Raw genomic sequence first — 27,308 nt, forward strand, 5'->3', positions numbered from 1 at the left:
AGCTGGTCTGACTCAACTAACATCGGGTATGACACGTTATGCCGTAAACCGTTTAAATCTGAGCATGCGCGACTCACATCTGCACTCGACTCACATCAGGCAGTGACAACGCTCTGCAGCTGGGAGGCGGCCATTGGAACTTGACAAAGTCTCATCTCTCGCCCTGATATTTTTAATCAATAAATATATTTGTTTGACAGGGAAGCTGTGTGCAAACAGGAATATACATATATTCATAAAAAAAACAAGCATCCAGAAAAAAGGGCACTTTCTCTCGAGGAAGAAAAGGAGCAGGTGCTCATGCCCCCTTTGATGTTTATTTGTGCAGTGTGCATGTGCCTTTAAGCATACCAATGCCTTTTGTGGTGATTGTTGCTTCTTTGTCCCTACTCAGCTTAGTTCATTGCCGTTTGCCGGAATTTGTATTTCTTGTTGCAGAACTTCCATTACCAGCCAAGAACATAGCAAGCAATAAACCCATATTACAGTTCAATGTGTAGCGACATCACAGGTGATATTCAATATTTTCATTGATGTCCAATGTGTTCTTTATCCTTAAGTAATCCAAAAATACTCAAGACTCAAATGTTTATTCCTCTACTGTAGACTGTACTGTAGCCACCTGGAAATCTAATGTCCAAGCAATGCTTCATTACATAGCAACTTAGCACAAGCTCAATTATGACATAACTTTATAATAGCTCTTAACCCTTGACCAGAAAACAGTAGTCACACATTTGTATTTTGTAAAGCATTGTAAACAGCAAATTGTCATCACATTTACCTTGGTAGACACTGCTGTGGACCCCAAAGATGTAATGTAAAAATACCATAATATACTCTGAATTGTTTTTCTTCCAGCCCACGCTAGAAAAAGCCCAGCTCCATGCACTGCACGGTGACCAGCTGATCCAGAGTAACCACTACGCTGTGGACTCCATTCGACCCAAAAATGTGGAGCTCCGGCGGGTCTGTGATGACTTCAGCAACGAATCAAAAAAAAAGACGGATGTCTTGTCCAAATCACTGCAGATACACATGGGCATTGATAAGGTGAGGATATGATACGACATATCTACAGATGTCACATCAAGAAACACAAGTTAGATTCCCTGCACTTGGATGTAGATGTTTTTTTTTTTGTTTTTTTTACTTTGGATCAACCTTTGCCTAATTCCTGGTTCTGGATTATTTTCTGGTTCCACTTTGATTTACTGTAGTTTTACGTAAAAAATAAATCCTGTAAAATGAGGGATTATAGGCAACATTGACGGCTAAATTAAATGGTTTAGATAATCTGGATTAACTGTTGGCTTGTTTATTTAAAGTCAGACTTTAGTGTCACAATGTGTTAACAATCTCAGCAATTACTTTGGTGAGCACATTGTCAACACAACTGATAGAAATGATGGCCAAAACTACCAAATTAAGACCCAAGTTGTAATGAGTCAGAATAAATAAAGTAACCCCAGGCTTTGTTTTTAGTGTGAACCACAGGAACGTGCACAGACATTTTGGGTGGCAGGGGCTCAAGAAAAAAAAGGCTAACTAATAGTTAATAAATAATTATTTATTTGAAATTTAAACAAAACGTTAAACATATTAACACAACTCTGACTACTTTATCAATTTATCTTATTTCCCTTACGCAATTGTTTAATAGATTTAATAAATATTCAACTAAATAATCACTTCACACAGATACGTTTTAGTTTTCACCAGGTTAATTCACAAACAGCAAAGGAAACTCTGCCACAGTTTTCTATGCTACTAGTTTCAAGTATATATTTAGAATAAGTGACTGCACCAAGGAGAGGGACATAGTTTTGTTTATTTTGCAAATGGCAATAAATCATTTTAATTCTTTTGGTGCTATTGGAATAAATAACACTTCAAAAAATGTTTTTGAAAAATCTCAACAAAAATCTTCACATTAAACTGAAAAAGGCTGTTGCTGCAATTTTGTTAATTTTACAGAAAAAAACACGGCACCAATAATGAAAAAAAACACTGTTATTATTTGCTAAGGAGCCTACAGTCATAATGATGAAGTTACTGTTTAACGTAGGACACTTTTTTCATGTTGTGGTCAATTAAAGGACAATTCCGGTGCAAAATTAACCTAGGGGTTAAAGGAGAACTCCAGCCAATTTTTACGTGAATCTTGATCGCTATAAATATGCGAGTACTGTCGACAGAAAAATCGCGTTTTTCTGGAGGGACTGTCTAGAGCTCCCAGTTAGCTAAAATGGCAGCTTTGGGGGCATGTTCTAAAGAGTGCCTTTATGCCTCTTAACAGACACAAAATGCAATTAAAATGTCTGTGCAACATGAACAGGGCCCTTACGTGACAACACGATGCGTTTTCAACTCAGACATTGTTTAAAGTTACCTACCTTGTCTCGATCCTGCCGGTAGCTAGCTCGCCCTGCTAGCTGCTAGCTGCCTTCCAGGATGACTGTGTTCAGCCAGGCTTCGGTGACAATCATCACACAGCAGTTCCGTGTGTAGTTGTAGATCATCCATTTTGTGTGCGATCGATCTGGTGTTGGTGAGTAGGAGGCTTGTTAGTGGCGGTCTGTGTGGTAGTTCCCTTAAATTGCCCTGTTTGAATTTCTGCTGTGTACAGGTAACCCAGTGGTGTGAGTCTGGCATCTACCTGCTGGCCTTCCAGGCTGTGGATAAGTGTCAGTCACAGGAAGGGGCAGAGTCAGCACTGATTGACATCGAACACTTTCTGGAGTCTGCAGAAAAGAACCAACTGACTGAATTGAGGAACCTCCACAACCTGTATGAGGTTGTCCTGTCCGAGGATATCAAGGTATGGTGCACAAAAACAATAGTTTACAGGATGACTGGATATTCTGTTGCAAGAATAATGTTGAGGAGGCTTGATAGTGATCTTTCTTCCTGCAGGCCAATGTCCTGAAGGCACTGAAGCGCCTGGAGGACGTCCAGGAGATGTTTCAGAAGCGACACATCAGTCTGAAGAGGCTGTCAGCTAAACAGACGAGGCCCGTCCAGCCCGTTGCCCCGCGGCCTGAGTCCTCTCCCAAACGTCCTTTACTGAAGAACCCACCGAGGACGACTGGGAGCCAGCAGGGTGAGTCGGATGTTGAAATAACCACTTTATTTGTGCAGCAGATTATGTGCCTGGAATCACAGGCTCAAACTGTTTAAACACTTACTGTCTGTGACATGAATGACACCTTAAGCTGCAAACAGTATTGTAAGTTTTTTTTTTCATAATCTTAACTCATTTTTATAACTGCATGGATGTAATGTAACAAAGCTCTGAAAAAAGATTGAAGTTACTTATGCTGTATACTCTCAATTCATTCTAGCTCTGGCTCGCAGAGCTTCTGATAATTCTAACAGTGGCAAGCAGCCAGCAGAAGCTGATCCCAGCAAGAAGAAGAACATACGCAAGGCCAAAGGAGGCATCAAGGTATCCTCCTTGCAGTCCCACTTTGAAATCTCACTGTTAAATAATTCAATTAAACCCCTTTCAACAAGTAACTTTAAAGATTTTTTTAAAGTTCTGTCAATCTCAATGTAAGAAAGAACAACTGACTATGAAACGAAGGGAGGGTATCGTCCCACAATTATTGACAGTGTCAATGTTGATACTTAAATTTTTTGTTTTAGCATATTCATAACACTTTTCTATTACATAAGTATGGATAAGTGGTACTGAATGACAGTCAATTTATCGATACTTGGGATTACCAAAGTATATTGGTATCATAAAGGTACAGAATTGCCCAGCTCCATCATTATACACGTATATAGTGCAGACAGCATTTTACAAGAGTACATAACTTTATTGATGTTTCTAATAAATTCCCAGTGTTTCTAAGATTGACTGAATTGTCAGTTAAGATGTAATGGCATCTTAACTGAAGGCATCCTAAATTATGCAAATGATGTGATAGTATAGCCATAAAAAGACTTTCTTGGTTTTGAAGTGTGGCACAGCTTTACAATGGCACTGGCACAAGCAGATATAGAAGGTTCATTTGATAATGACAGAGTGTTCTTTTTCTTTTTTTTTTAAATCAAACTATTTAGGGACCGTTCGGTATTTATGGAATGGACCACCAGAGGAAAATAGGGGAGGGTCATGTCTTTTTATTCTTTGTTGAGGGGAGCGTCACCCAACATTTTGTAGTCTGGGGGTGGGTCACCCAACTTTTTTATTCATGAAAAAAGCAAAATTTCAAAGTGGCTTGTTTGGTGCATATTTATCCATGTAGCTCTCAGTCTCGGCCCCCTAGCAGATGGGTCTGACCGCATATGCGGAGTTTGCTGGGTGGCTCAAACGGGTAATTGCATTGTTTAAAAAATGAATGGAATAATTACGTCTGGCATTACCAGATATTTTATAAATATTTTAAATAACACAAACAACTAAATGGTGGTAGGTAATACATCTGATTTCATATACTGTTTTACTAAAAAAAATATTACCTGGCTGACGATGGGAGCAGCAGGACGCAAAAAACGAAACTTACTGTTGCGCTATCTGGACTATCCTGGACATCTTGCCGTGCCAACCTTGCAATAAAGATTTCCTAAATGCCATGTATATAAATGTGATGTCAGCTTACTAATTGATTGCGGGTTTTGTGTAGATTTAGACTTTTATACGTTTATTCCACTTTGTTTAAACGGCGAAGTGGAGAGGCCTCGTTCACCTGTTTGGAGCTGGCTGGTGAATGTGACGCTCGTATAGGCCTTGCTGGATACACCGTGACTCTTTTTGTGGATCTCCTGATCGCTGTGGATTACTTTTTTTCCGTGTTATTGGATTACAGCAAAATACGGATCTTTTTTCTTAACGTGTCTTAACGTTTTATGGTGAGTTTGGAGAGGCATCGCAACAGACTGTAGGTCGAACACTGATTGTTCACTGTTACATTTTAGTTGAATTTAAGTGTCGGGGCATTCCGCCACCGTCTGTCTATTGCGTTCCAAAACAGCCGTGCCGCGATTGGATTTCATAAGGGCGAATTGTTAAATTGTTACAATGTAATTTAAAATCTGCTTTAAAAATAAACATATGTGTTTTGGAATATAATGTTCAGCTTCTTCACCTTTACCTATATGCTAAAATATACAATGACTGACGAAGCCTAGTGACGAGTCCATAGCAACCAGTGTTGAATTGTTATTTCCCAGTGTCTTTGCTGAATGGTCTCAATGTTTTATTGTTTTATTTCATGTGAATACTAGTTTACTACAGGAGGAACTTAGTATTTGAAGTAATGCAGTAATGCATGAAGTGTGCATTTAGTTTCCACAACAATGTTAGTAAATCTACTGAAATGGCCACCACACCATAACAGAGGAGTGTGATGTGTAAGATGAGAATGCAGAGGTTAACTCCTATATGTCATGGCTGTAAAAATGAAATGGCATCTGTACGTCTTTGCTAAGTGCAAACTTGCACGTAAGGGGAGGGTCATGCCTTTTTTTCATATCATGTTGGAGGGTCATAAAAAAATGATTACTGACGAGGGGAGGGTCAAGTCTTTTTAGGTTAGAGACCACAAAACTCCTCCGGTGGCCCCTTAATTAAATAACGAGTCCCTTAAAGCTATTTAAATGGGAAAAGTAAAGTGAATAGACTAATGGTCAGGGGTTCAAGCCTCAGTTTACTCAATTTAAAAAAAAAAGAAACACAAAAAAACATATAAAAAAAAATACATATATTAATTTTATGTTGTCATATATATTGTTTATTTTATATGTTGTCAAATATATTATTCATTTCATATGTTGTTTTGTGTGTTTCTTATTCTTAGGGCTATCAATCGATACATTTTTTAATCGCAAATTAATCAGACATTTTTTTTATCTGTCCTTAATTTACTTTAGTTTTTAATGTTCAAGTGGTATTTGATACTTGACTACTCCGTTGGTAACTCAATTCACATCAACAGTACATGCAAATAACTTGTGTGTCTTGTGGGGGAACCATCTGGAAGGGCTTTAAAACTTAACTTGCCATTCAAAAGACCCTTTTATCTATCCATTTCTGCTCAAGAAGCTTTGTAGCTGCTAGCCATCCACTCTCGTTCATGGATGTATAATAAAACCCGCTCCTGTTCCGCCGTCCACTCTCCGCTGCAGGGAGCCCCCATCCCTCCACCCTGCTGCCTATAGTTAAAGGAGAATTCCGGTCGATTCCAACCCGTAGCTCTGTTGTTTGTAAATTAGGAGTACTGTCAGTAGCGAGAAAAACGAAACCAATCGGTGCTGCCTACACCGAGTTATCCTCCTGCTAGCGTTAGCACCCAACAGGCTTAAACAGGGCAAGTTTTAAACGTGTTTTTAGCCTCTAAACATGCTCGAAATGCCATTACAAGTGCTTAGCCATGTGCAGTTATTCCTTCCAAGGGAACACAGCGAATTTGACTGCAGTAGATGTGACAGAAAGCCATAAAAGTTGTGTTAATCCATACCTCTGTTTATTTCCTGGTTTATGGTGAAGCCCACACTAGTCGAATGCCGATCTCATACAATCCAATATTCCAAAATGTATTTTTTCCACAAAAAAACGATTTGCCGAGGTTCTTTCCATAGTAATGTGTATGTATCAACAAGCTGTAACCTGACACCACAGTGGAGCAGAGCTGCAGTTCAAGAGTTCAACAGCTAGGTAACCTAGCAACGGCAGCAGGGGGAGGAGCTCACAGAGCTGACAGACAGAGCTTGGAGTTAGATCAGGACTAATATGAGAAAATGGTTCGAGTTTGTGCCTTTCCAAATTGCGGAAACCAAATGAAGAGATATTTGAGCTTGAGCTTTCACCGTCTACCCCTCCGCAACCGGGAGATTTTACAGTTGTGTGTAGCATGATTATGTATAAAACCACACACTGCACTGTACATACTTTACATTGATTGTGTCTAGTTTGTGATATTGTAATTTCCTTTTTGTTGTTGAAGTAAAGACACAAAAGCACAAATGTAATGTGTACTGTTATATTATAAAACCACTGATAACAGACAGGTGCAGCAATATATTATAGAACTGTACAATGTATTTATTCTTACAATTTATTTATTCTTACAATTTACTTTACTTGTACAACACTTTTTCCTAATAGAACTGTGCAATTGCTTTGTTTATTCATGGCATTTATAGTAATGGCAATACCAAGTATTACTAGAAATCATATTATTAGACTCAGAAAATGTCCTCTGCCTCTTTGCATCCCGTGTAACTTCCAGTGGGGGAGGGGTACTCGTGTCTGATCACTGCTATAACACAGGTAGGCAATGTTCTTCTGGTGCCACGGCCAAGGTGAAACTGAAGGAATTATTAGGGCCCGAGCGCCGACAGCGGCGAAGGCCCCATTGGAACTGAAGGAATTATTCTTATTATTATTAGGGCCCGAGCGCCGACAGCGGCGAAAGCCCTATTGAAACTGAAGGAATTATTATTATTAGGGCCCAAGCGCCGACAGCGGCGAAGGCCCTATTGAAACTGAAGGAATTATTATTTTCTGCAAGTAAATTGGCTTTGTGAGGGGCTTAACATATTCAAAAACTCACCAAATTTGGCGGTCGCATCAAGTCTGCTGAAAATTTACGTATTTTAAGGGTTTCGGGAATAGGCGCCCAATAATGGCTCTCTAGCGCCCCCTACAAAGTTAAAAAAAATTGAGCCCCTGCAGTGCGTTTATCGTAGACTCACAAAACTTGGGACACATATGTATCATGTCAAGACGTACAGAAAACGTCATTAGAATCATACCCTAAACCCAACAGGAAGTCCGTCATTTTGTGCGTTTCGCCATCAAAACAGGAAGTGGGTGTAACTTGAGTGTACATTGACATCGGCAGGGAGTTCCCTTTTCATTGGTGACGATTTGCGGTGTCTGAGTGTCGCGCAAATGCACGGTCGCAAGGAGCGGCGTCCGCCAGTAACCCGACATGCAGAGGCGCGAGGGCCCGTCCATCGCTGCTTGCAGCTTTAATTAGGGCCCGAGCGCCGACAACGGCGAAGGCCCTTTTGAAACTGAAGGAATTATTATTATTATTATTATTACACCAAATGAATTGGCTTTTTGAGGGGCTTAACATATTCAAAAACTCACCAAATTTGGCGGTCGCATCAAGTCTGGTGAAAATTTACGTATTTTAAGGGTTTCCGGAATAGGCGCGCAAAAATGGCTCGCTAGCGCCCCCTAAAAAGTTCAAAAAATTGAGCCCCTGCAGTTCGTTTAACGTAGACTCAAAAAACGTCATTGGAGCCATACCCTAAACCCAACAGGAAGTCCGCCATTTTGATTTCAAAGTTCGAAATTAGTGCGATTTTGGCCATTTCCACATGTCGTACTTTAACGAACTCCTCCTAGAGATTTCATCCGATCAACTTCAAATTTGGTCTGTGCCATCTTAAGACATTAAAGATGAAAAGTTGTTAAAAGAAAAACTTTTCGTCATAGGGCGTGGCCGTGGCGGGGCGGCCATTTTATGCGTTTCGCCATCAAAACAGGAAGTGGCTGTAATTTGAGTGTACACTGTCCAACTGGCTCGAAACTTTTCAGGATTCATAAGAGTCCAACCCTGAGGACAAATAAAAAAAATGCGCCTCATATAACAAACATCATCCGATTTACATGAAACTTATAATGTGTGGTCTACATGTGATACTGAGCCGCCCCTTATACTTTAACCACGCCCACTTACTCAGGCCACGCCCCCTTTCATAACATTTGAACTGTTTAAGATAGAGTCTTGTGTGAGTTGTCATTGAACTCAGCAGAGAGTTCCTTCTTCATTGGTGATGGTTTGGCCCGCCCCCTATGCTTAAGCCACGCCCCCTTTCATAACATTTGAACGATTTAAGGTTGACCATTGTGTGAGGTATCAATGAACTCAGCAGAGTTCCTTCTTCATTGGTGATGGTTTGGCCCGCCCCCTATGCTTTAGCCACGCCCCCTTTTATAACTAATGACCCGTTTGATGTAGACCCTTGTGCGAGATATCAGTGAACTCAGCAGAGACTTCCTTATTCATTGGTGATGGTTTGGCCCGTCCCCTATGTTTAAGCCACGCCCCCTTTCATAACTGGTGAACCATTTAAGGTAGAGTCTTGTGTGTTTTTGGAGACTTTTGTGGTGTTTGGAGACTCGTGAAAGCACGTATCACTCTGCAGTTATGTGCTCAACGAGGAGCGGGTGCTGCCGTGAGCCCCTCCCCCGTCCAAAATCACTCACAGGCGGTCAGTCTCCCAGTAGCCTCGCGCAGCGAGCAGAGAGGAGACACACAGCACTCCGCGTCCAGCCTGCATTGAATCACGTATGCAGTGCCGTTCTTGCCCTGGCTTACAGAGCGAGGTGTAAATGTAAATGTTTCTTCACTCTTACACAAAATAATTAGGAACACGACGCGGTACTGAATCAAACTGTTGTTTTCTCCGTGAAAAAAAAGTTATACGAGGAGCGGGTGCTGCCGTGAGCCCCTCCCCCGTCCAAAAGCCCTCACAGGCGGTCAGTGTCTCAGTAGCCTCGCGGAGCAGTCACAGCCTGCCGTCAGAGCAGAGAGGAGACACACAGCACTCCACGTCCAGGCTGCACATGAACAGCTTTCTGTTTACATGTATATGCTACTATATGGCACAGTAGTCATAATTTTGAACTGTTGGTTTTACCATATACAGTTTTCCTGTCCATTTGTTAGGCTTTGTGGTTGGGTGGGGGGGGGGTCTCAATATTGTTCATATTGTCTCTGTACTGTATAATAATAATGATAATAATGAAGAAGAGAAGAAAAAAAGAAAAGAAAAAGTGTCCTCCATTAGCGTGGTGGTGGGTAAAAAACAAACAAAAAAAAAACTAAATAACGCCTACTGTTTACATGAGTTTTGTGGTGTAGTAATAGTTCTAGTTTACGACTGTTGGCTTACAATTTACTTTTTCCCTGTTCATTTGATGTGGACAACATAACAAATGGATGGAGGGGGGTAAATCTGATGAAATAAGTTCAACTCTCTTCTAAAATATCAGGTATTTCATGGAAATTACATAATCCAATATGGCTGCCGGCATATGACGTCATAATATGCAAATTAGATGGGAAAATTTACTCCTGAGATAAACGGTAGGTCATTCTCAATATTTGTCTCATTTACACTTTGTCTCTATCTCAAACCACTTTCAAGCCAGAGCCTTCTGAAATTTAGGTGTCAAAATCTAGTATTTTTAAAAATAATACCCGGCGCCTAAAGGGTTAAGGGTTTCGGGAATGGGCGCACCAAATGGCTCGCTAGCGCCCCCTACAAAGAAAAAAAAAATTTAGCCCCTGCAGTACGTTTAAAGTAGATTCATGAAACTTGGTACACATATGTATCATGTTAAGACGCACAGAAAACGAGATTGGAGCCATACCCTAAACCCAACAGGAAGTTCGCCATTTTGAATTGAATGTTCGAAATTAGTGCGATTTTGGCCATTTCCACATGTCGTACTTTGACGAACTCCTCCTAGAGATTTCATCCAATCAACTTCAAAGTTGGTCTGTACCATCTTAAGAAGTTAAAGATGAAAAGGTGTTAAAAGAAAAGTTTTCGTCATAGGGCGTGGCCGTGGCGGTGCGGCCATTTTGTTCGTTTTGCCACCAAAACAGGAAGTGGGTGTAACTTCAGTGTACATTGTCCAATTCGCTCAAAACTTTTCAGGATTCATAAGAGTCCAACCCTGAGGACAAATAACGGCCGATATTTACTTAAAGTCATAGCGCCCCCTAGCTGCAACAGGAAGTAGGCCTAAAAGTCAAGGTGCTATACTTTAACTAACTCCTCCTAGAGATTTTATCCAGCGGACTTCAAATTTGGTCTGTACCATCCCAACACCTTAAAGATGAAAAGTTATTAAAAGAAAAACTTTTCGTCAAACGGTGTGGGCGTGGCGTTGCTGCCATTTTGAGTGTTTAGCGATGAACAAAGAAATTGTTGTAACTTGAGTGTACGTTGTCGTTTCTTCTTGAAATTTCACACAATCAACAACAGTCCAGGCCTGAGGACATAAACAGGCCAATATTGACTTTTGGTCATAGCGCCCCCTGCTGGCAACAGGAAAACTGCCTTATATGACAAACATCATCCGATTTAAATGAAACTTGGAGTGTTTGGTCTACATGTGATACTGAGCCGGCCGCTATAATATAACCACGCCCACTTACTCAGGCCACGCCCCCTTTCGTAACATTTGAACCGTTTAAGGTAGAGTCTTGTGTGAGGTATCATTGAACTCAGCAGAGACTTCCTTCTTCATTGGTGATGGTTTGGCCCGCCCCCTATGCTTAAGCCACGCCCCGTTTCATAACATTTGAACCGTTTAAGGTAGACCCTTGTGTGAGGGATCAAACTCAGCAGAGAGTTCCTTTTTCATTGGTGATGGTTTGGCCCGCCCCTATGCTTAAGCCACGCCCCCTTTCATAAATACTGACCTGTTTAAGGTAGAGTCATGTGAGGTATCAATGAACTTTGATCCGCCCCCTATAATTTAGCCACACCTAATGAACTGTATGATGTAGAGTCTTGTGTGAGGTATCGTTGAACTCGGCAGGGAGTTCCCTTTTCATTGGTGACGATTTGCGGTGTCTGAGTGCCGTGCAAATGCACGGTCGCAAGGAGTGGCATCCGCCAATAACCCCGACACGTGCAGAGGCGCGAGGGCCCGTCCATCGCTGCTTGCAGCTTTAATTAATTATTACAGTCGCTATTATGAGCATAATGTTCTAATGTCTACAACTACAGAGATAATCATAAACTGAGTCAATCTTCAGCAGACATGTGCTACCTATCACCTGCAAATCAGACAATGGACCACAGTTTAAATCTGACTTATTTAGGAATTACTGTAAAAATAATGGAATTAAACATGTGAGGACAACACCAAAATAGGCTGTGGAGCACCAAAATTCATCACTGATGAAAAGAATAAAGATTGCTCAAGCATAAGGACTAGACTGGAAATGTGAACTAAGAAAGTATGTGACTGGGTACCGGAGCATAGAACATCCCACCACAGGAAAAAGCCCTGCTGAGTTATTTAATATTAAAATGAGGGGAATGTTACCAGATATCTGTGAATCAAGCACAACAGCACTGGATGTACGTGACAAAGATGCATAGCAGAAAGGAAAGGCAATATGATATGCAGATGAACGAAGGGGAGCTCTACTCAAAGGTGGACATGGGAGACATGTTACTCATACAGCAGGACAAAGTAGACAAGTTTACCACGCCATTCAAAGCAACACCAGACAAAGTTGTTAGTAAAACTGGAAATTAAGTTGTGGTTGAATCTCCAACAAGAGCACATTATTGAGGAACACCACACATAAAAAGATATGAGACAAATAAGCCTAAGGAAATGCTGGGAGCTGAGAACATTGGACTTGATGCAGACACATATGCACAGACTAATGTCACTCAGACACTAACTAACAATATTGAAACTTGAGACATGCCACTGGCCAGAACTCAGAGGGTCAAAAGGGCACCTGACATACTTTGTGATTTTGTGTTAAAGTGAGGTAAACATTGTGGGGATATATTGTGAAATTGTTGTATATTGTAAAAAGCACTTATGTACGACAGTACAGAGGTTATTGACGTGGATGTTTATTTCCAAGAAATGTATTGGATTAGATAGGTCACATGTCTAATAACAGGAAGTAACGAGAGAGTAAAGACGGGGATAGCCTGACGGCATTCTGCTGTAATAATTGTGTTTGGACAATAAAGCAAGTAAAAGAAGAAGCTCCATGTGGTGATTAAATTCAGAATGCACTATCTAATTCAGTATTAAGATAGGCACACAACAACGCCTACAATTCAGGTGATTTGGATGTGTACAGGAAATCTGGAGGAGAGTTATTAGCAGTGCAAAGAGACAATCAAAGTGGAGTCTAAATACCTAATAACTGAAAACCATCATAGAAGAGTAGTGAGACTGTGAAAGTGCTATATAAATGCAGTCCATTTACATTTAGACTGCAGTGGCCAGGGATCGAACCACTGACCTCATTATGCATATACATATACTACTTTAATGTTTACATTCAGCTTATTAATTTGCAATTACTTTCCAAAAATGTATATTATCTTTGTTATATTTTATCTCTATATTTTAACTTGTACAATTTTATGTCTTATGTCTTGATTCTAATGTAGTGTAATATTGTGATTTTCTTTTTCTACAAACTTAAGAGCATAGTTGAAGTTTGCCTGAGGCCCACGATTTTCATTGGCAACAAGTGGTTCTGTAATTATTGTACATTTGACAATATATAGCTTGAACTTGATTTCTGAGTTGTTATATGTAGTATAGGTTGGAATGCTTGTCATAGCTATTTTGTTTTTCATGTTTGTTTTGTGCTGCTGACTGTGATAGTGTTGATGTGTTTACATAAACCTCCTTCCATAATTGATCAGGGCAGACAGTTCCAAAATCAAAAGCCTACCAAGAAGTTTCTTTTTTGTTGTTAGTAAGCTTTGTGAACATGTTCAAACAAACCTGTGCTGGTGCTGGATTGTAACTGTTTAATCAGGCAGTTTTTTTTCAACAAGTGACATTAATGCAGGTGATTTTTCTTGACCATTCCCCTCCTCAATAACTTATAAGATGCCCATTAAAGGCAAAGTCTCTGGAGTTTCTTTCGAAATATGTGTATCAAACATTAATCAGGTAGTAAATAAAGTTCAGAAACATCTGAGTAATTTTAAGCTGCAATAGGCATGGCTTTTATTTGAAAACAACAAAACAAAAAATGTTTACTAATAATCTATTTACCCTTAGATAGTGTAACTGAGGGTTTCTTATATTGTCTAAACTCAGGCTGTAAAATAAAGACACAGGCTTCCAATGCCGGAACCAAGACGGCACTGCACGTCTCACTTTATTCAACCCCAACATAGTCAACCGTCAGAAAATACAACATTTTACCCACTTCAGTTTTTTCCGTCACAATAAAAGCCCTATGTTTACTGTAACTTCCTCTTAACCTTCAACTGGCGCTTGGTCGGGACTATTGCCGTCCCTTTAGCGCTATAAGTAAACGCGATTGGTCGGGACTATTGCCGTCCCTTTTGACGCAGTTATGTTAAGGAAAAGGTCGTGGGTGGGCGTACGGTTCCGTGACACGCAGGAAGAACGGCGGGAGGAAAATAAAAGCGACTATAGCAAGCGTGACAAGCGGGATGCAAACCCCGCTCTCCTGGGTGAAAGTCCTGTGTTTGTTTGACCCATCCACCACCCCAACCAACCGCCATACGCGGAAATTCGCCCTTACATACTACTCGCTAAATCCTATCTAACTGCTGCTCTCCCCAGTGCGTTACACAAATACGCTGAAAGACGCCTTTTTCGTCACATCAGACGCTGACAGCCACTGTCCAAACGTCCTTATTTTACGAGTTCGGAATGAGAACGGGTTGTAATTAACGGTGCCTGAACCGATACTTTTTAAGAAAGTAAAAAAAGAAAAGAAAAAAAAAGGGTACTAAACAACAGTCGGTGACATTAAAGAATGGCTTGTTTATTGCTAAGGCCATATTGTCAAAATTAAATGATTTAATAATAATGTATAACAATAACTAACTATTTCACTAGTAAATTGCTGTTGAACAACAAAAACAACCACCAGATGGGAAAAGGACAATAACTTCAAATGCACCACGAGGCTGTAGTTTACCAGTTTCATTGAACGCACTGTCTGTGTTGTTTTTCCGACGGTAGCTGCAGATTGTTACATACCGGCGCTGAATCCTCTATAGTAAAACACAGTCAAACTTCACACCGTTTAGCTTTAGCTGTCAGCATTGTAACCGTGTTTAATCCAGCTACTAGCTAGCGGTAGGCTAACGTTAGCTGCTGTCGAGTGTAGTGTTAACTAGCTAGCGGTAGGCTAACGTTAGCTGCTGTCGAGTATAGTGTTAACTAGAGTCACGTGCAGCGGTGTTTGTGTCTGTTTCAGAGCATCAGAGAGAAGCGCAGACATATGAGTGGCACCAGATTTCGGTAGCCAGGGTTGGCAGGAAGAAGATTTTTACAAGTAAATGTTCCAATTAATGATCCAGGCAGCACATTCTCGTCTCCCTCCTTCATTTTACAGTCCAATGGTGGCTAGAACGGCTCCGGGTCAAACGTCAATATGGAATGGATTAATCTGCGTTATTTTTTTTAACGCGTTATTTTGACAGCCCAATTATATATATATACATCCATCCATCTTCGGCCGCTTATCCAGTATCGGGTCGCAGCTCCAGCAGGGGACCCCAAACTTCCCTTTCCCGAGCCACATTAACCAGCTCCGACTGTGGGATCCCGAGGCGTTCCCAGGCCAGGTTGGAGATATAATCCCTCCACCTAGTCCTGGGTCTTCCCCGAGGCCTCCTCCCACGCTGGACATGCCTGGAACACCTCCCTAGGGAGGCGTCCAGGGAGCATCATCTGGTACCATCCGAACCCCCTCAACTGGCTCCTTTCGACACGAAGGAGCAGCGGCTCTACTCCGAGCTCATTCCCTAACTGGAGAAGGCACTCCATCGGTTTCCTGCTGAGAACCATGGCCTCAGATTTAGAGGTGCTGATCCTCATCCCAGCCACTTCACACTCGGCTGCGAACCGATCCAGTGAGTGCTGAAGGTCACAGGCCGATGGTGCCATCAGGACCACATCATCTGCAAAAAGCAGCGATGAGATCCCCAGCCCACCGAACTGCAACTGCTCCCCACCCCAACTATGCCTCGATATCCTGTCCATAAATACTACAAACAGGATTGGTGACAAAGCGCAGCCCTGGCGGAGGCCAACCCTCACCTGAAATGAGTCCGACTTACTGCCGAGAACCTGGACACAGCTCTCGCTTTGGTCGTAAAGAGATTGGATGGCCCTGAGAAGGGACCCCCTCACCCCATACTCCCGCAGCACCTCCCACAGTATCTCTCGGGGGACCCGGTCATATGCCTTCTCCAGATCCACAAAGCACATGTAAACCGGTTGGGCATACTCCCAGGCTCCCTCCAGGATCCTTGCGAGAGTAAAGATCTGATCCGTTGTTCCACAACCAGGACGGAATCCGCATTGTTCCTCTTCAACCCGAGGTTCGACTATCGGCCGAACCCTCCTTTCCAGCACCTTGGAGTAGACTTTACCAGGGAGGCTGAGAAGTGTGATACCCCTGTAATTGGCACACACCCTCTGGTCCCCCTTTTTGAACAAGGGAACCACCACCCCGGTCTGCCACTCCTTAGGCACCGTCCCAGACTTCCACACAATGTCGAAGAAGCGTGTCAACCAAGACAACCCCTCCACACCCAGAGCTTTAAGCATTTCTGGACGGATCTCATCAATCCCTGGGGCTTTGCCACTGTGGAGTTGTTTAACTACCTCAGCGACTTCCACCAGGGAAATTGACAACAATCCCCCATCATCCTCCAGCTCTGCTTCTACCATAGAGTTCCTCAAAGTGCTCCTTCCACCGCCCTATTACCTCCTCAGTTGCGGTCCCATCCTTATCCCTTCCCTGACCACCGGTGTCCACCATGGTGTTCGTAGGTTACCGCCCCTTGAGGCACCTAAGACCCTAAGACCACAGCTCCCTGCCGCAGCTTCAGCAATGGAAACTTTGAACATTGTCCACTCAGGTTCAATGCCCCCAGCCTCCACAGGGATGCACAAAAAGCTCTGCCGGAGGCGTGAGTTGAAAGTCTGTCAGACAGGGGCATCCTCTGGTGGTCCTCCTCTCGGTGATCGGTTGACAGCTCCGCCCCTCTCTTCACCCGAGTGTCCAAAACATATGGCCTCAGATCAGATGAAACGATTATAAAATCGATCATTGACCTTCGGCCTAGGGTGCTCTGGTACCAGGTACACTTATGAGCCTCCCTATGTTCGAACATGGTGTTTGTTATAGACAATCCATGACTAGCACAGAAGTCCAACAACAGACAACCACTCTGGTTTAGATCAGGGAGGCCGTTCCTCCCAATCATGTATCTCCATCATTGCCCACGTGCGCGTTGAAGTCCCCCAGCAGAACTATGGAGTCCCCCACTGGAGCCCCATACAGGACTCCATTCAAGGTCTCCAAGAAGGCTGAATACTCCGAACTCTTGTTTGGTGCATATGCACAAACAGTCAGAGTTTTCCCCCCCACAACCTGCAGGCGTAGGGAGGCGACCCTCTCGTCCACTGGGGTAAACTCCAACGTAGCGGCGCTCAGTCGGGGGCTTGTGAGTATCCCCACACCCGCCCGGCACCTCACACCCTGGGCAACTCCGGAGAAGAAAAGAGTCCAACCCCTATCCAGGAGTATAGTTCCAGAACCGAGACTGTGCGTAGAGGTAAGCCCCACCAGATCCAACTGGTAGCGCTCCACCTCCCGCACAAGTTCCGGCTCCTTCCCCCACAGAGAGGTGACATTCCACGTCCCCAGAGCCAGCCTCTGCTGCCCGGGTCTGGTCCGTCGAGGCCCCTGACCTTCACCGCCACCCATGTGGCAGCGCACCCGACCCCAGCGGTTCCTCCCATAGGTGGTGGGCCCATGGGATGGAGAGAGAGGTGCCACGTAGCTTTTTTGGGCTGTGCCCGGCCGGGCTCCGTGGCAAACCCGGCCACCAGGCGCTCGCTGACGGGCCCTCCATCTGGGCCTGGCTCCAGACGTCTGGAGCCATATATATATATATATATGCAAATACAGTTAATCTTTACACAAGCTTTTGCAGTGAAGCCCACATAAAGTATCAACTGCAACTACAAAGTAGCTCTCCTACACAATCTGGACTGTGGTCATAACATCTATATCTTATAACTTATTCCCTGTTATATATTGTTCTTAACATATATTATTTATTTTCTGTTAAGCAATTCTAATTATATCATCTAGTATAAATCTAAAATTTCCCTCGGGATGAATAAAGTATCTATGTATGTTTACATTCTTGTCTTTTCATAGTCATAGTTAATATCTAATAATGAGCTGTTGCACTGATCAATCCCTACACTGTTCTCTTTTGCACTACCACCATTGCACACAGTCTACCTTAGCACCTTTAACTCTTTAACTTTATGATTTTCATAACTCTTTAAATTTCTGAGTGATTTTTATGTATGTGAGATATATGTGTGTATGTGTTTGTTGTGTTATGGTTGTCTAAACTACCGGATGCCTAAAATTTCCCTCGGGATGAATAAAGTATCTATCTATCTATCTATCTATCTATCTATCTAATCGATGCATTCTGCATTTACTGTTGGTCCAGTTAAATATTTACAAATGACTGATGACCACCTGAATGCAAATACCTGGTAAAGACATGATATTTGCTGATTTTACAAGTTGACAGGGATTGCCTGAATGCACCATTTAACAGCTCTATTGGGACAAAAGCTTGATTAGTTTATTGATGTTCAGTGGTATCTAGGTTTGCATTTAAGACATAATATACAAAGCCCCTGTCCTAAAAAAACAACTTATATGTGTGGTGTGTGTGTTTGTGTTTCTCAGATTGAGGTGATGCATGAGAAAAGCCAAGGAGGCTCCACCCATGTTGTTGTGACCAATGAGACAGAGGAGAGTCTGTTCAACAGACGCAGGTATGGACAGAACAGACTGCTGTGTTCACTATACTGAAAAGACACATGATTATGTAATTCTCTAAGTCAGTAAACATGATGTAAAGGCCATATTGCACAGCAGCAATTTACTGATTCCAGAGAGCAAAAACACAACTGTTACAGTTATATGCCATAATTTTTGCATGGTTTGAAGTGTGCTGTTTTATAGTGATTTGTATCAATTACCACATGCATTGCGTATCTAAAGTGCACATTTCAGCTGCTTCAACTGCTGTCTGGTGCTCCGAAACCTATACGCTGCAGGGGATTAAAGGACCCAATCGCAGAGAGAGGCAGGCAGGCTGAAGAAAGTTGAAGATTTATTGATCAAAACACAAAAATGAACCAAGGGAGTCCTGAGAGTAGCAGCAGGCAAAAAACAAATTCCAAAATGAAGTCAAAAGGCATCCAAAAAAACCAAGGGAGTACAAAAACAGGAAGCACAGAAACTGACGAGAGCTGACAATGGGCGACATGACAGGAACCAACACAACCACGCACAAACTGACAGGGCAAGGACACAAAATTATCCGACAAGAGACAAAGGGAACACAGAGGCTAAATACATGAGGTAACGAGCAAATGAGGGACAGGTGATACAGCAGGTGAAACACATCAGGGCGAGGCAGGACAATCAGACAAGGCGGGAAAACACAGGAAGCAAGACAAGACAAGACAGAAAACAGACTATCAAAATAAAACAGGAAACGGGGCAAAATACAAAACAGAAACAGACTACCAAAGTAAGATAAAACACCAAAACCATAACAGAAACTAATGCTGTTTTTCTATTACATGCTACCTGCTCGACTCGCCTCGACTATACTCGCCTTTTTTGGTTTTCCATTACGAGAAAAAATCCCTGGTACCTGCTAACAGGTACTTTTTTTAGTATCACCTCCGTCAAGGTTCCAAGCGAGCTGAGGCGATACCAAAAGGTGATGTGAAAACCTGCAGACTACTGATTGGTCAGAGAGAATCGTCACTAATCACTGCATCATCATTGCTTGCGACAGACAGGGGTGTCCTGAACAAACCCACCATTTTTAAATAGTTTAGCCAGCGTTTTATTTGCTGCCTCCAGCTTCTTTTGAAACAAAATTTGTCTTCTGGCTGTGGCAACAGCCACATGCCAAGAGTCAAAAACAACACACCTTCGACATTCTGTTATGACGACAAGACACGCTCGCCTCACGCATGAGGCGATACTAAATCTGCAATGGAAAATGGAGGACGGTGCACTGCGGTCGAGCCGAGTAGAGTAGAGCTGGTACTAGCCGTGGGTAAGTGCCATGAGGTTACAGGCAACAGAAGCATCATTGCACGTGACGTAACATTACACTTGGCAGCATGTAACGTTCTAACAGCTATCTAACAGCTTTGATATTTATTACAAGTGAGCAAATACATAGCCAGCAAACAGTGACATATAACATGAAAGAGAAAAAAACATGGCAGACTGTTTGTGTGAGGTACCGTCATTTGTTTGTGTGTTACATTCAGCATTCAGCTGTCTTTACGTCATCAGAAGACTATTTATGTAAAAGCAGCCATACAGGAGTACGTGTTCTGGTAACATGGCAGACACAGTAGCATCACTCTCATTGAAATCTTCTGAAGTTGCTGTACACTGCCTGGTCTGTTGCTGCCTGCCATAATGAGCACACATCCATGGCGTGACCGTGCGATGTGATCATGTGATAAAAGATGCAGGGGTGGTGTGGAGCCTTGCCCTCCCCTGAAAAGTACACATGATCCTGGGTTGAGACCCCCATGGCCTTGGCACAAATCCCCATGAAGACATCATCAATGTACATAGAGGAGTTCAGCCTCAGAGTCGCATGGTAGATATTAGCGGCCACATCCCCTGAAACCACGTACCCTGTAGAGCTGGGGGTAAACGATTATTTATTAAACGATTAATCGGGCGATTATTTTATCGATTAGTCGTCTAATCTAACGACTAATTGGACGATTAATATAACGATTATTTTTCTGTTGCTCGATTAATAAAAACCATAATGTATCTCAAATAAATACTAAAAAATTCTTAATATATTTTATTAAACAATTTTGCACAGCAAAAAATCTTCTGCTTTACACAAAATAAAATAATTATTTTACTGTTATACAAAATGAAAGGCCAGCCTGTTTACTCTTTTACAGTACCAACATAACTCTCTTGTTCAAAAAAATCAAGTTGTAGTGCAAAAAAGAAAAACACTGTGCAGTGCACAGTACAGACATTCCTTGGATTGTTTAACACAACATAACAGTCCCAACATAAAACCTGATGCATAATCAAACTGACTCTCTTAACTGCTATTCTGTAGGTTTACATGCTAATGCAGCTGTGCACTTTGGTGGTGCTAGGCTAACCAACGCATCTTAGCTCTCTGTGCAGTTTGTTCGTGCTAGGTTAGTAGCTAACGTTCACGTTAGCTAACGTTAGCTACTATAGATAGCTGTGTTCTGCAGCCGTAAACTAGCTACCATTCAAGCCAACATTAGATGATAACTAACGTTAGCTAAACACAGCTGTCTAGGCGCCAGTAGCTAGCTAACGTTAACGTTAGCTACTAACCTAGCACGAACAAACTGCACGGAGAGCTAAGATAGTTAGCTAGCACCACCTAAGTGCGCAGGCTACACAACACACTACACAAACATGAAATGAATTTAGCCAACGTTAGTACTTGGGACTATATTTGAAGTATTCCCATACCTTCGATGATTAAGGGCGAGCTGTTTTTTTAGGACTTTTTCTTTTCATGGGGCTTTTTGCAGGGCTTTGTTGGGAATTCTGTGAGGAGGTTGCTGTTTCGTCCTCCATCCTGCAATGTTTTGGTCTCCCACATGTGTGTGTGGCGAAGCGTCGACGCAAAAATACGACATCGACGTAATTTTGACGTCGATGCGTCGACATCATCGACGCGTCGCTACAGGCCTAGTACCCTGTGAGAGATGGTGCTCTCTGGAAAATGCTCAAAGATGACGACTCCGATGATTTCAGATTATAGGCAGCTTTATTCAATATTATATATAATATAACACAGGTATATGCAGCGTTGCACAGACCCAAGTCTTCTCTCCGAACTGAGGCTAGACCCGACCGTCTTATAGATCCTGAACTCCCATCTGGAAACCCTTATTTATGATCTCATCATAACAACTGTATGGTTCCCATGCTCCGTTAGACATAGATGTCCTGTAGGCCCCACCAAAGGTCATAGGTGAACTGTGCCTTTAATTGTTATTCCGCTATCGACTGACATAATACATAACAACTCCTGGACAGCTACTCAATCAGGGCCTCTTTGTATGTTATTCTCTTATGCCCAACATCTGGATCAAATCCAACCTTCTCACGCATCGGGCCCCTTTACATCATTCTGACCTTCTACCTAGATCTTAATAACACATTACAGAATGTATGGAATATGAAAATACATTTGAGTCCATGCAGGCTTGATTATTCCACCTATCACCCTGCTCCAGCAGTGTAGTCTGGGTAGGAAGGCCAGGGGTACAGATCATAGGGGATCTGTTATAACTGTCTCTTATAGTAGAGTATGTTATTTCATCTCTGCCTCCTTTCACTCTCAAGCTTGACTTCCTTTCATCTATCCTTATTATGTCCTTCACTTTATTGATTTTGTGTCGCCTCACACATATTCTCTTTCCCTCCTCCTGTCCTACTGACTGGCTTGTCTTCTTTTTGATGTTGACAAATCCAGTAGGCCTTTATCAGGCTCCTCAGCAGTCTGGGTTGCTCTGTTACTGATCTTCCTCCACTGTGAGAAGCAAAAGCTCCACTCCCTCATAGTGATTAGGCCGCGAGCAGTTTCAGATAAAGATCGGTGTCCGTCCTTCAGTTCTCTTCTGAGAACTCCTGGTTATATCACCCCTCTCATCCACTTCCTTATCCCTCCTCCTCTTGGTTACTGCATGTCATAGAAACACATGGCACCTGAAAAAGAGAGACAAGTAAGATCAGACTCATATAGACCAGATTTTGCATGCTTTGGCTACACATTTAAGCTAGAATACACTGAAATGATTAATTAATTAATTAATAATTAATAATGAATTCATCAACTTTATCGCCAACTATTTAGATGATCAATAGGTTGTCATTTATCACACAAAAATTCCAGACACTGTCTAGTTCCACCCTCAATGTAATGATTTGCTGCCATCTAAAGGGGTCACATTTAGATCTAGGAAAAAGCTCATGGAATATTTTCTCACATTTTATAGACTAAACAATCTATTCAGTCCATTAATTGAAAAAAATATATTGACAAAATAATCAAATGACAGTAATTATTAGTCACACTATCATTTTGAATGTATGTACTATTTTTCTGGTTTAGAAGGCACATACAGTCAACAACTCTGGGTACAGCTCTAATTATTTTAATAATCTTCTCTATTCATTGTTGACAGAGCAACACAATATTTTTCTCTAAGACATCCCAGCAGCTTATAAGTGGCCCACAGACCTAACACGCAAAACCACCAAACCACACTGTTGCTAGATTAAATCTGTACAGGGATCTGAGTTGCAGCATCACCCTTTTCCAGATATTTCCTTTCGTCTCTGCTGTGAACTAATCAGTAAAACAAAAATGCAAAAAAGTCTAGTGTCCAGTTTTGGAAGAGAGATGTTGAAGAAGACTTGCTACCTGGACTTCCCAAGACCTTAAATGTCCAATATATTTACATCCAAAAATGACCCCAATGCATCATCAGATATTAAGGAAACATCACCATATAAGGCGCATTTCCTGTTGCCAGCAGGGGGCGCTATGACCAAAAGTGAAATTTGGTCTGTAGGTGTCCTCAGGCCTGGACCCTTGTCAATCGTGAGAAATTTCGGGCAGATACGACAACGATCATTCATCATCATCATTAGTCATTTAGGTCAACATTGGATCATTCAGAGATCCTCACTGAACTTCTGGAGAGTGTTTGCTGCACTGAAAGTAAAGGGGCTGAATAATTTTGCACGCCCAATTTTTCAGTTTTTTATTTGTTAAAAAAGTTTGAAATATCCAGTAAATTTCGGTCCACTTCATGATTGTGTCCCACTTGTTGTTGATTCTTCACAAAAAATTACATTTTTATATCTTTATGTTTGAAGCCTGAAATGTGGCAAAATACTTTCGCAAGGCACTGTAAGTTAAGAGCTGAAATACATTTTAGAAAAGCTGGAAGCTAAACTGTAATACTGTCAAAAGTGGAAGTTTCAATGAATTGACTAAAAATACTTATTATCAGCCATTTCCATTGCATAGAACAAACGAGAGAGATGAAAAAGAGAGGAAAGATAAAAGGAAGCAACTTTCAATTGCTATATATGTCAGTGGTAACACACCTTTGGAGTGAATATGGGTTAAGTGTTTACCTCAGGGAAACATTGACTGATGTACCTCAGTGGGATTTGAACCCGGCTCTCACACACCACAGGCCTGTGTCATATCCACTACACCATCACCAACCAATACTTGGATGATGTTCCTTGATTGGTGACGATTTGGCCCACCCCCTATGCTTAAGCCACGCCCCCTTGTATAACTAATGACTCGTTTGATGTAGACCCTTGTGTGAGATATCAGTGAACTCAGCAGAGACTTCCTTAATCATTGGTGATGGTTTTCCCCGCCCCCTATGCTTAAGCCACGCCCCCTTTCATAACATTTGAACCGTTTACGGTTGACCCTTGTGTGAGGTATCATTGAACTCAGCAGAAACTTCCTTTTTCAGTAGTCATGATGTGCCCCGGCCCCTATGCTTTAGCCACGCCCCCTTTCATAACTGGTGACCCATTTAAGGTATACCCTTGTGTGAGGTATCATTGAACTCAGCAGAGAGTTCCTTATTCATTGGTGATTGTTTGGCCTGCCCCTCTGTGCTTAGCCATGCCCCCTTTCATACATGGTGACCCGTTTATGGTAGAGTCTTATGTGAGGTATCAATGAACTCAGCAGAGACTTCCTTTTTTATTGGTAAAGGTTTGCCCCGACCCCCATGCTTTAGCCACGCCCCCTTTAACAGCTAATAAACTGTATGATGTAGCATCTTGTGTGAGGTATCATTGAACTCAGCATGGAGTTCCCTTTTCATTGGTGACGATTTGCGGTGTCTGAGTGCCGCGCAAATGCACGGTCGCAAGGAGCGGCGACTTATATGACAAATTTCATCCGATTTACATGAAACTAAGAATGTGTGGTCTACATGTGATAATGAGCCGGCCCCTATAATATAACCACGACCACTTACTCAGGCCACGCCCCCTTTCATAACATTTGAACCGTTTAAGGTAGAGTCTTGTGTGAGGTGTCATTGAACTCAGCAGAGAGTTGCTTCTTCATTGGTGATGGTTTGGCCCGCCCCCTATGCTTAAGCCACGCCCCCTTCCATGGATGCTGATCCATCTAAGGTAGAGTCTTGTGTGAGGTGTCATTGAACTCAGCAGAGAGTTCCTTCTTCATTGGTGATGGTTTGGCCTGCCCCCTATGCTTAAGCCACGCCCCCTTTCATAACATTTGAAACGTTTAAGGTAGACCCTTGTGTGAGGTATCATTGAACTCAGCAGAGACTTCCTTATTCATTTGTGATGGTTTGGCCCGCCCCTCTGTGCTTAGCCACGCCCCTTTCATAAATGGTGACCAGTTTAAGGTAGAGTCTTATGTGAGGTATCATTGAACTCAGCAGAGACTTCCTTTTTAATTGGTGATGGTTTGATCTGCCCCCTATACTTTAGCCACTCCCCTTTTCACAGCTATTGAACTTTTTGACGTTGAGTCTTGTGTGAGGTATCGTTGAATTCGGCAGGGAGTTCCCTTATCATTGGTGACGATTTGCGGTGTCTGAGTGCCGCCAAATGCACAGTCGCAAGGAGCGGCGTCTGCCAGTAACCCCGACACGTGCAGAGGCACGAGGGCCCGTCCATCGCTGCTTGCAGCTTTAATTATTATTATTATTACACCAAATGAATTGGCTTTTTGAGGGGCTTAACATATTCAAAAACTCACCAAATTTGGCGGTCACATCAAGTCTGGTGAAAATTGACGTATTTTAAGGGTTTCGGGAATAGGCACTCAGAAATGGCTCGCTAGCGCCCCCTACAAAGTTAAGAAAATTGAGCCCCTGCAGTGCGTTTAACGTAGACTCACGAAACTTGGTACACATATGTAACATGTCATTAGAACCATACCCTAAACCAAACAGGAAGTCCGCCATTTTGAATTCAAAGTTCGAAATTAGTGCGATTTTGGCCATTTCCATGTCGTACTTTAACGAACTCCTCCTAGAGATTTCATCCGATCAATTTCAAATTTGGTCTGTACCATCTTAAGACATTAAAGATGAAAAGTTGTTAAAAGAAAAACTTTTCGTCATAGGGTGTGGCCGTGGCGGGGCAAGAGATCCAACAGATTTACTCTCTCCCAAACAAGAGTGCCAGCAATGTAACTCAGTGGTAACAATTTCTTACATTGCTATCTTATAACAAAATGTACTATCAACCATTATCATAAAAAACAATGTACCATTCATAACAAATAAAAAAACAACAACAAATGTATCAGAATAGTTGGAAGACGGCAAACACTGAGGACCCGATGTGAGATTACAATAAACTGCAAACACGTACATTGAGTCAATATAATACCCAATTTTCCACAAAACAAGCACATATTTCACCACTCACTCTGCTCTTTACTTTGCAACATATTCTAGAGCTGCATTTCACATTATATTAAATGTGCTAAACACACAGTAACAATGCAACTTAAAAGGTTTCACAATAGCAGCTAAAGAAAGCCTACAGTCCAGCACTGATTTTGTTCTTTAGTCCAAGGACTTTGTGGCAAATGAAAACAAAGGAGGCTGTAACCTTCCTCACATTAATACATGAAACTAACAGAAATGTCATAATTCCACCATGTTTTCCACATGGTTCTCCATCGTTTGAACTTTGACCAGAGCTCTTTTAACATCTTGTTGTGTCCTCTCCTTATGCAATGGTTTAATGGCACAGCCACCACCAACTGTTTCTCAGCTTAGCAGGGTTCACAAGAGCGGCTGAAGAAATCCTACAGTCCAGCAATGATTTTGTTCTTTAGTCCAAGGACTTTGGGGGAAAGCCTTTCACCATTCATTTGCAAGAGCACTTTCTGAATGAATTCATAGGAGTATTTCAGCTCTTTGGGGTAAGCCTCATTGCACATGCTTGGACTACAGATCCAATGTTGTCCAGAATGATTACTCCTTCAACATAAATGCCAATGTCATCATGAGCTCCAATTTCTCCACCCTCCTTGTTGATGACATATATGCCCATGGTGGATTTCCGCAGGTCTCTCTGGATGTCATCTCCTTCAATGTCCTGTATATTTGAAGAAAATAGGGGGAAAAAAGAAAACATATGTATGTAATAGATTTTAATGACATAAAATTCTAAATTTCTTTATATTTACAAAATACATTTATGCTGGTCAGTAAAACTATTAAAAATATTGTTTGTACTTTGAAAGATGGACTAACACATGGATGGTTTTGGTCTTTTAATTGAACAATAATAAAAATAATGAATAAAGCCAGCCTTATATCATTTCAAGAACCAAACTGATAGTTTTAAATGTTTTAGCCAATTAATGAA

General features: G+C 42.0%; 1 protein-coding gene and 1 long non-coding RNA gene across 3 annotated transcripts in view; one reads left to right on the forward strand and one right to left on the reverse strand.

Moving 5' to 3' along the window:
• The window catches only part of mcf2l2 (MCF.2 cell line derived transforming sequence-like 2), a 286,969-nt gene that overhangs the window by 133,800 nt on the left and 125,861 nt on the right, over positions 1 to 27,308 (forward strand). For both annotated transcript variants that reach the window (XM_036007118.1, XM_036007119.1), the window contains exons 11-15: positions 862 to 1,053; positions 2,630 to 2,821; positions 2,917 to 3,103; positions 3,345 to 3,448; positions 18,531 to 18,619. In XM_036007118.1, the coding sequence (XP_035863011.1) occupies positions 862 to 1,053; positions 2,630 to 2,821; positions 2,917 to 3,103; positions 3,345 to 3,448; positions 18,531 to 18,619 (764 nt within the window). The remainder of the gene's footprint in view (positions 1 to 861; positions 1,054 to 2,629; positions 2,822 to 2,916; positions 3,104 to 3,344; positions 3,449 to 18,530; positions 18,620 to 27,308) is intronic.
• Positions 826 to 26,698, reverse strand: LOC116063224. The gene is made up of 3 exons (XR_004108215.2): positions 26,511 to 26,698; positions 19,410 to 19,414; positions 826 to 839 (listed from the first exon to the last, which is right to left on the reverse strand). It is a non-coding gene; the product is annotated as an uncharacterized LOC116063224 (long non-coding RNA).

Source organism: Sander lucioperca, chromosome 11 (assembly GCF_008315115.2).
Source record: "Sander lucioperca isolate FBNREF2018 chromosome 11, SLUC_FBN_1.2, whole genome shotgun sequence".
NCBI lineage: Eukaryota > Metazoa > Chordata > Actinopteri > Perciformes > Percidae > Sander > Sander lucioperca.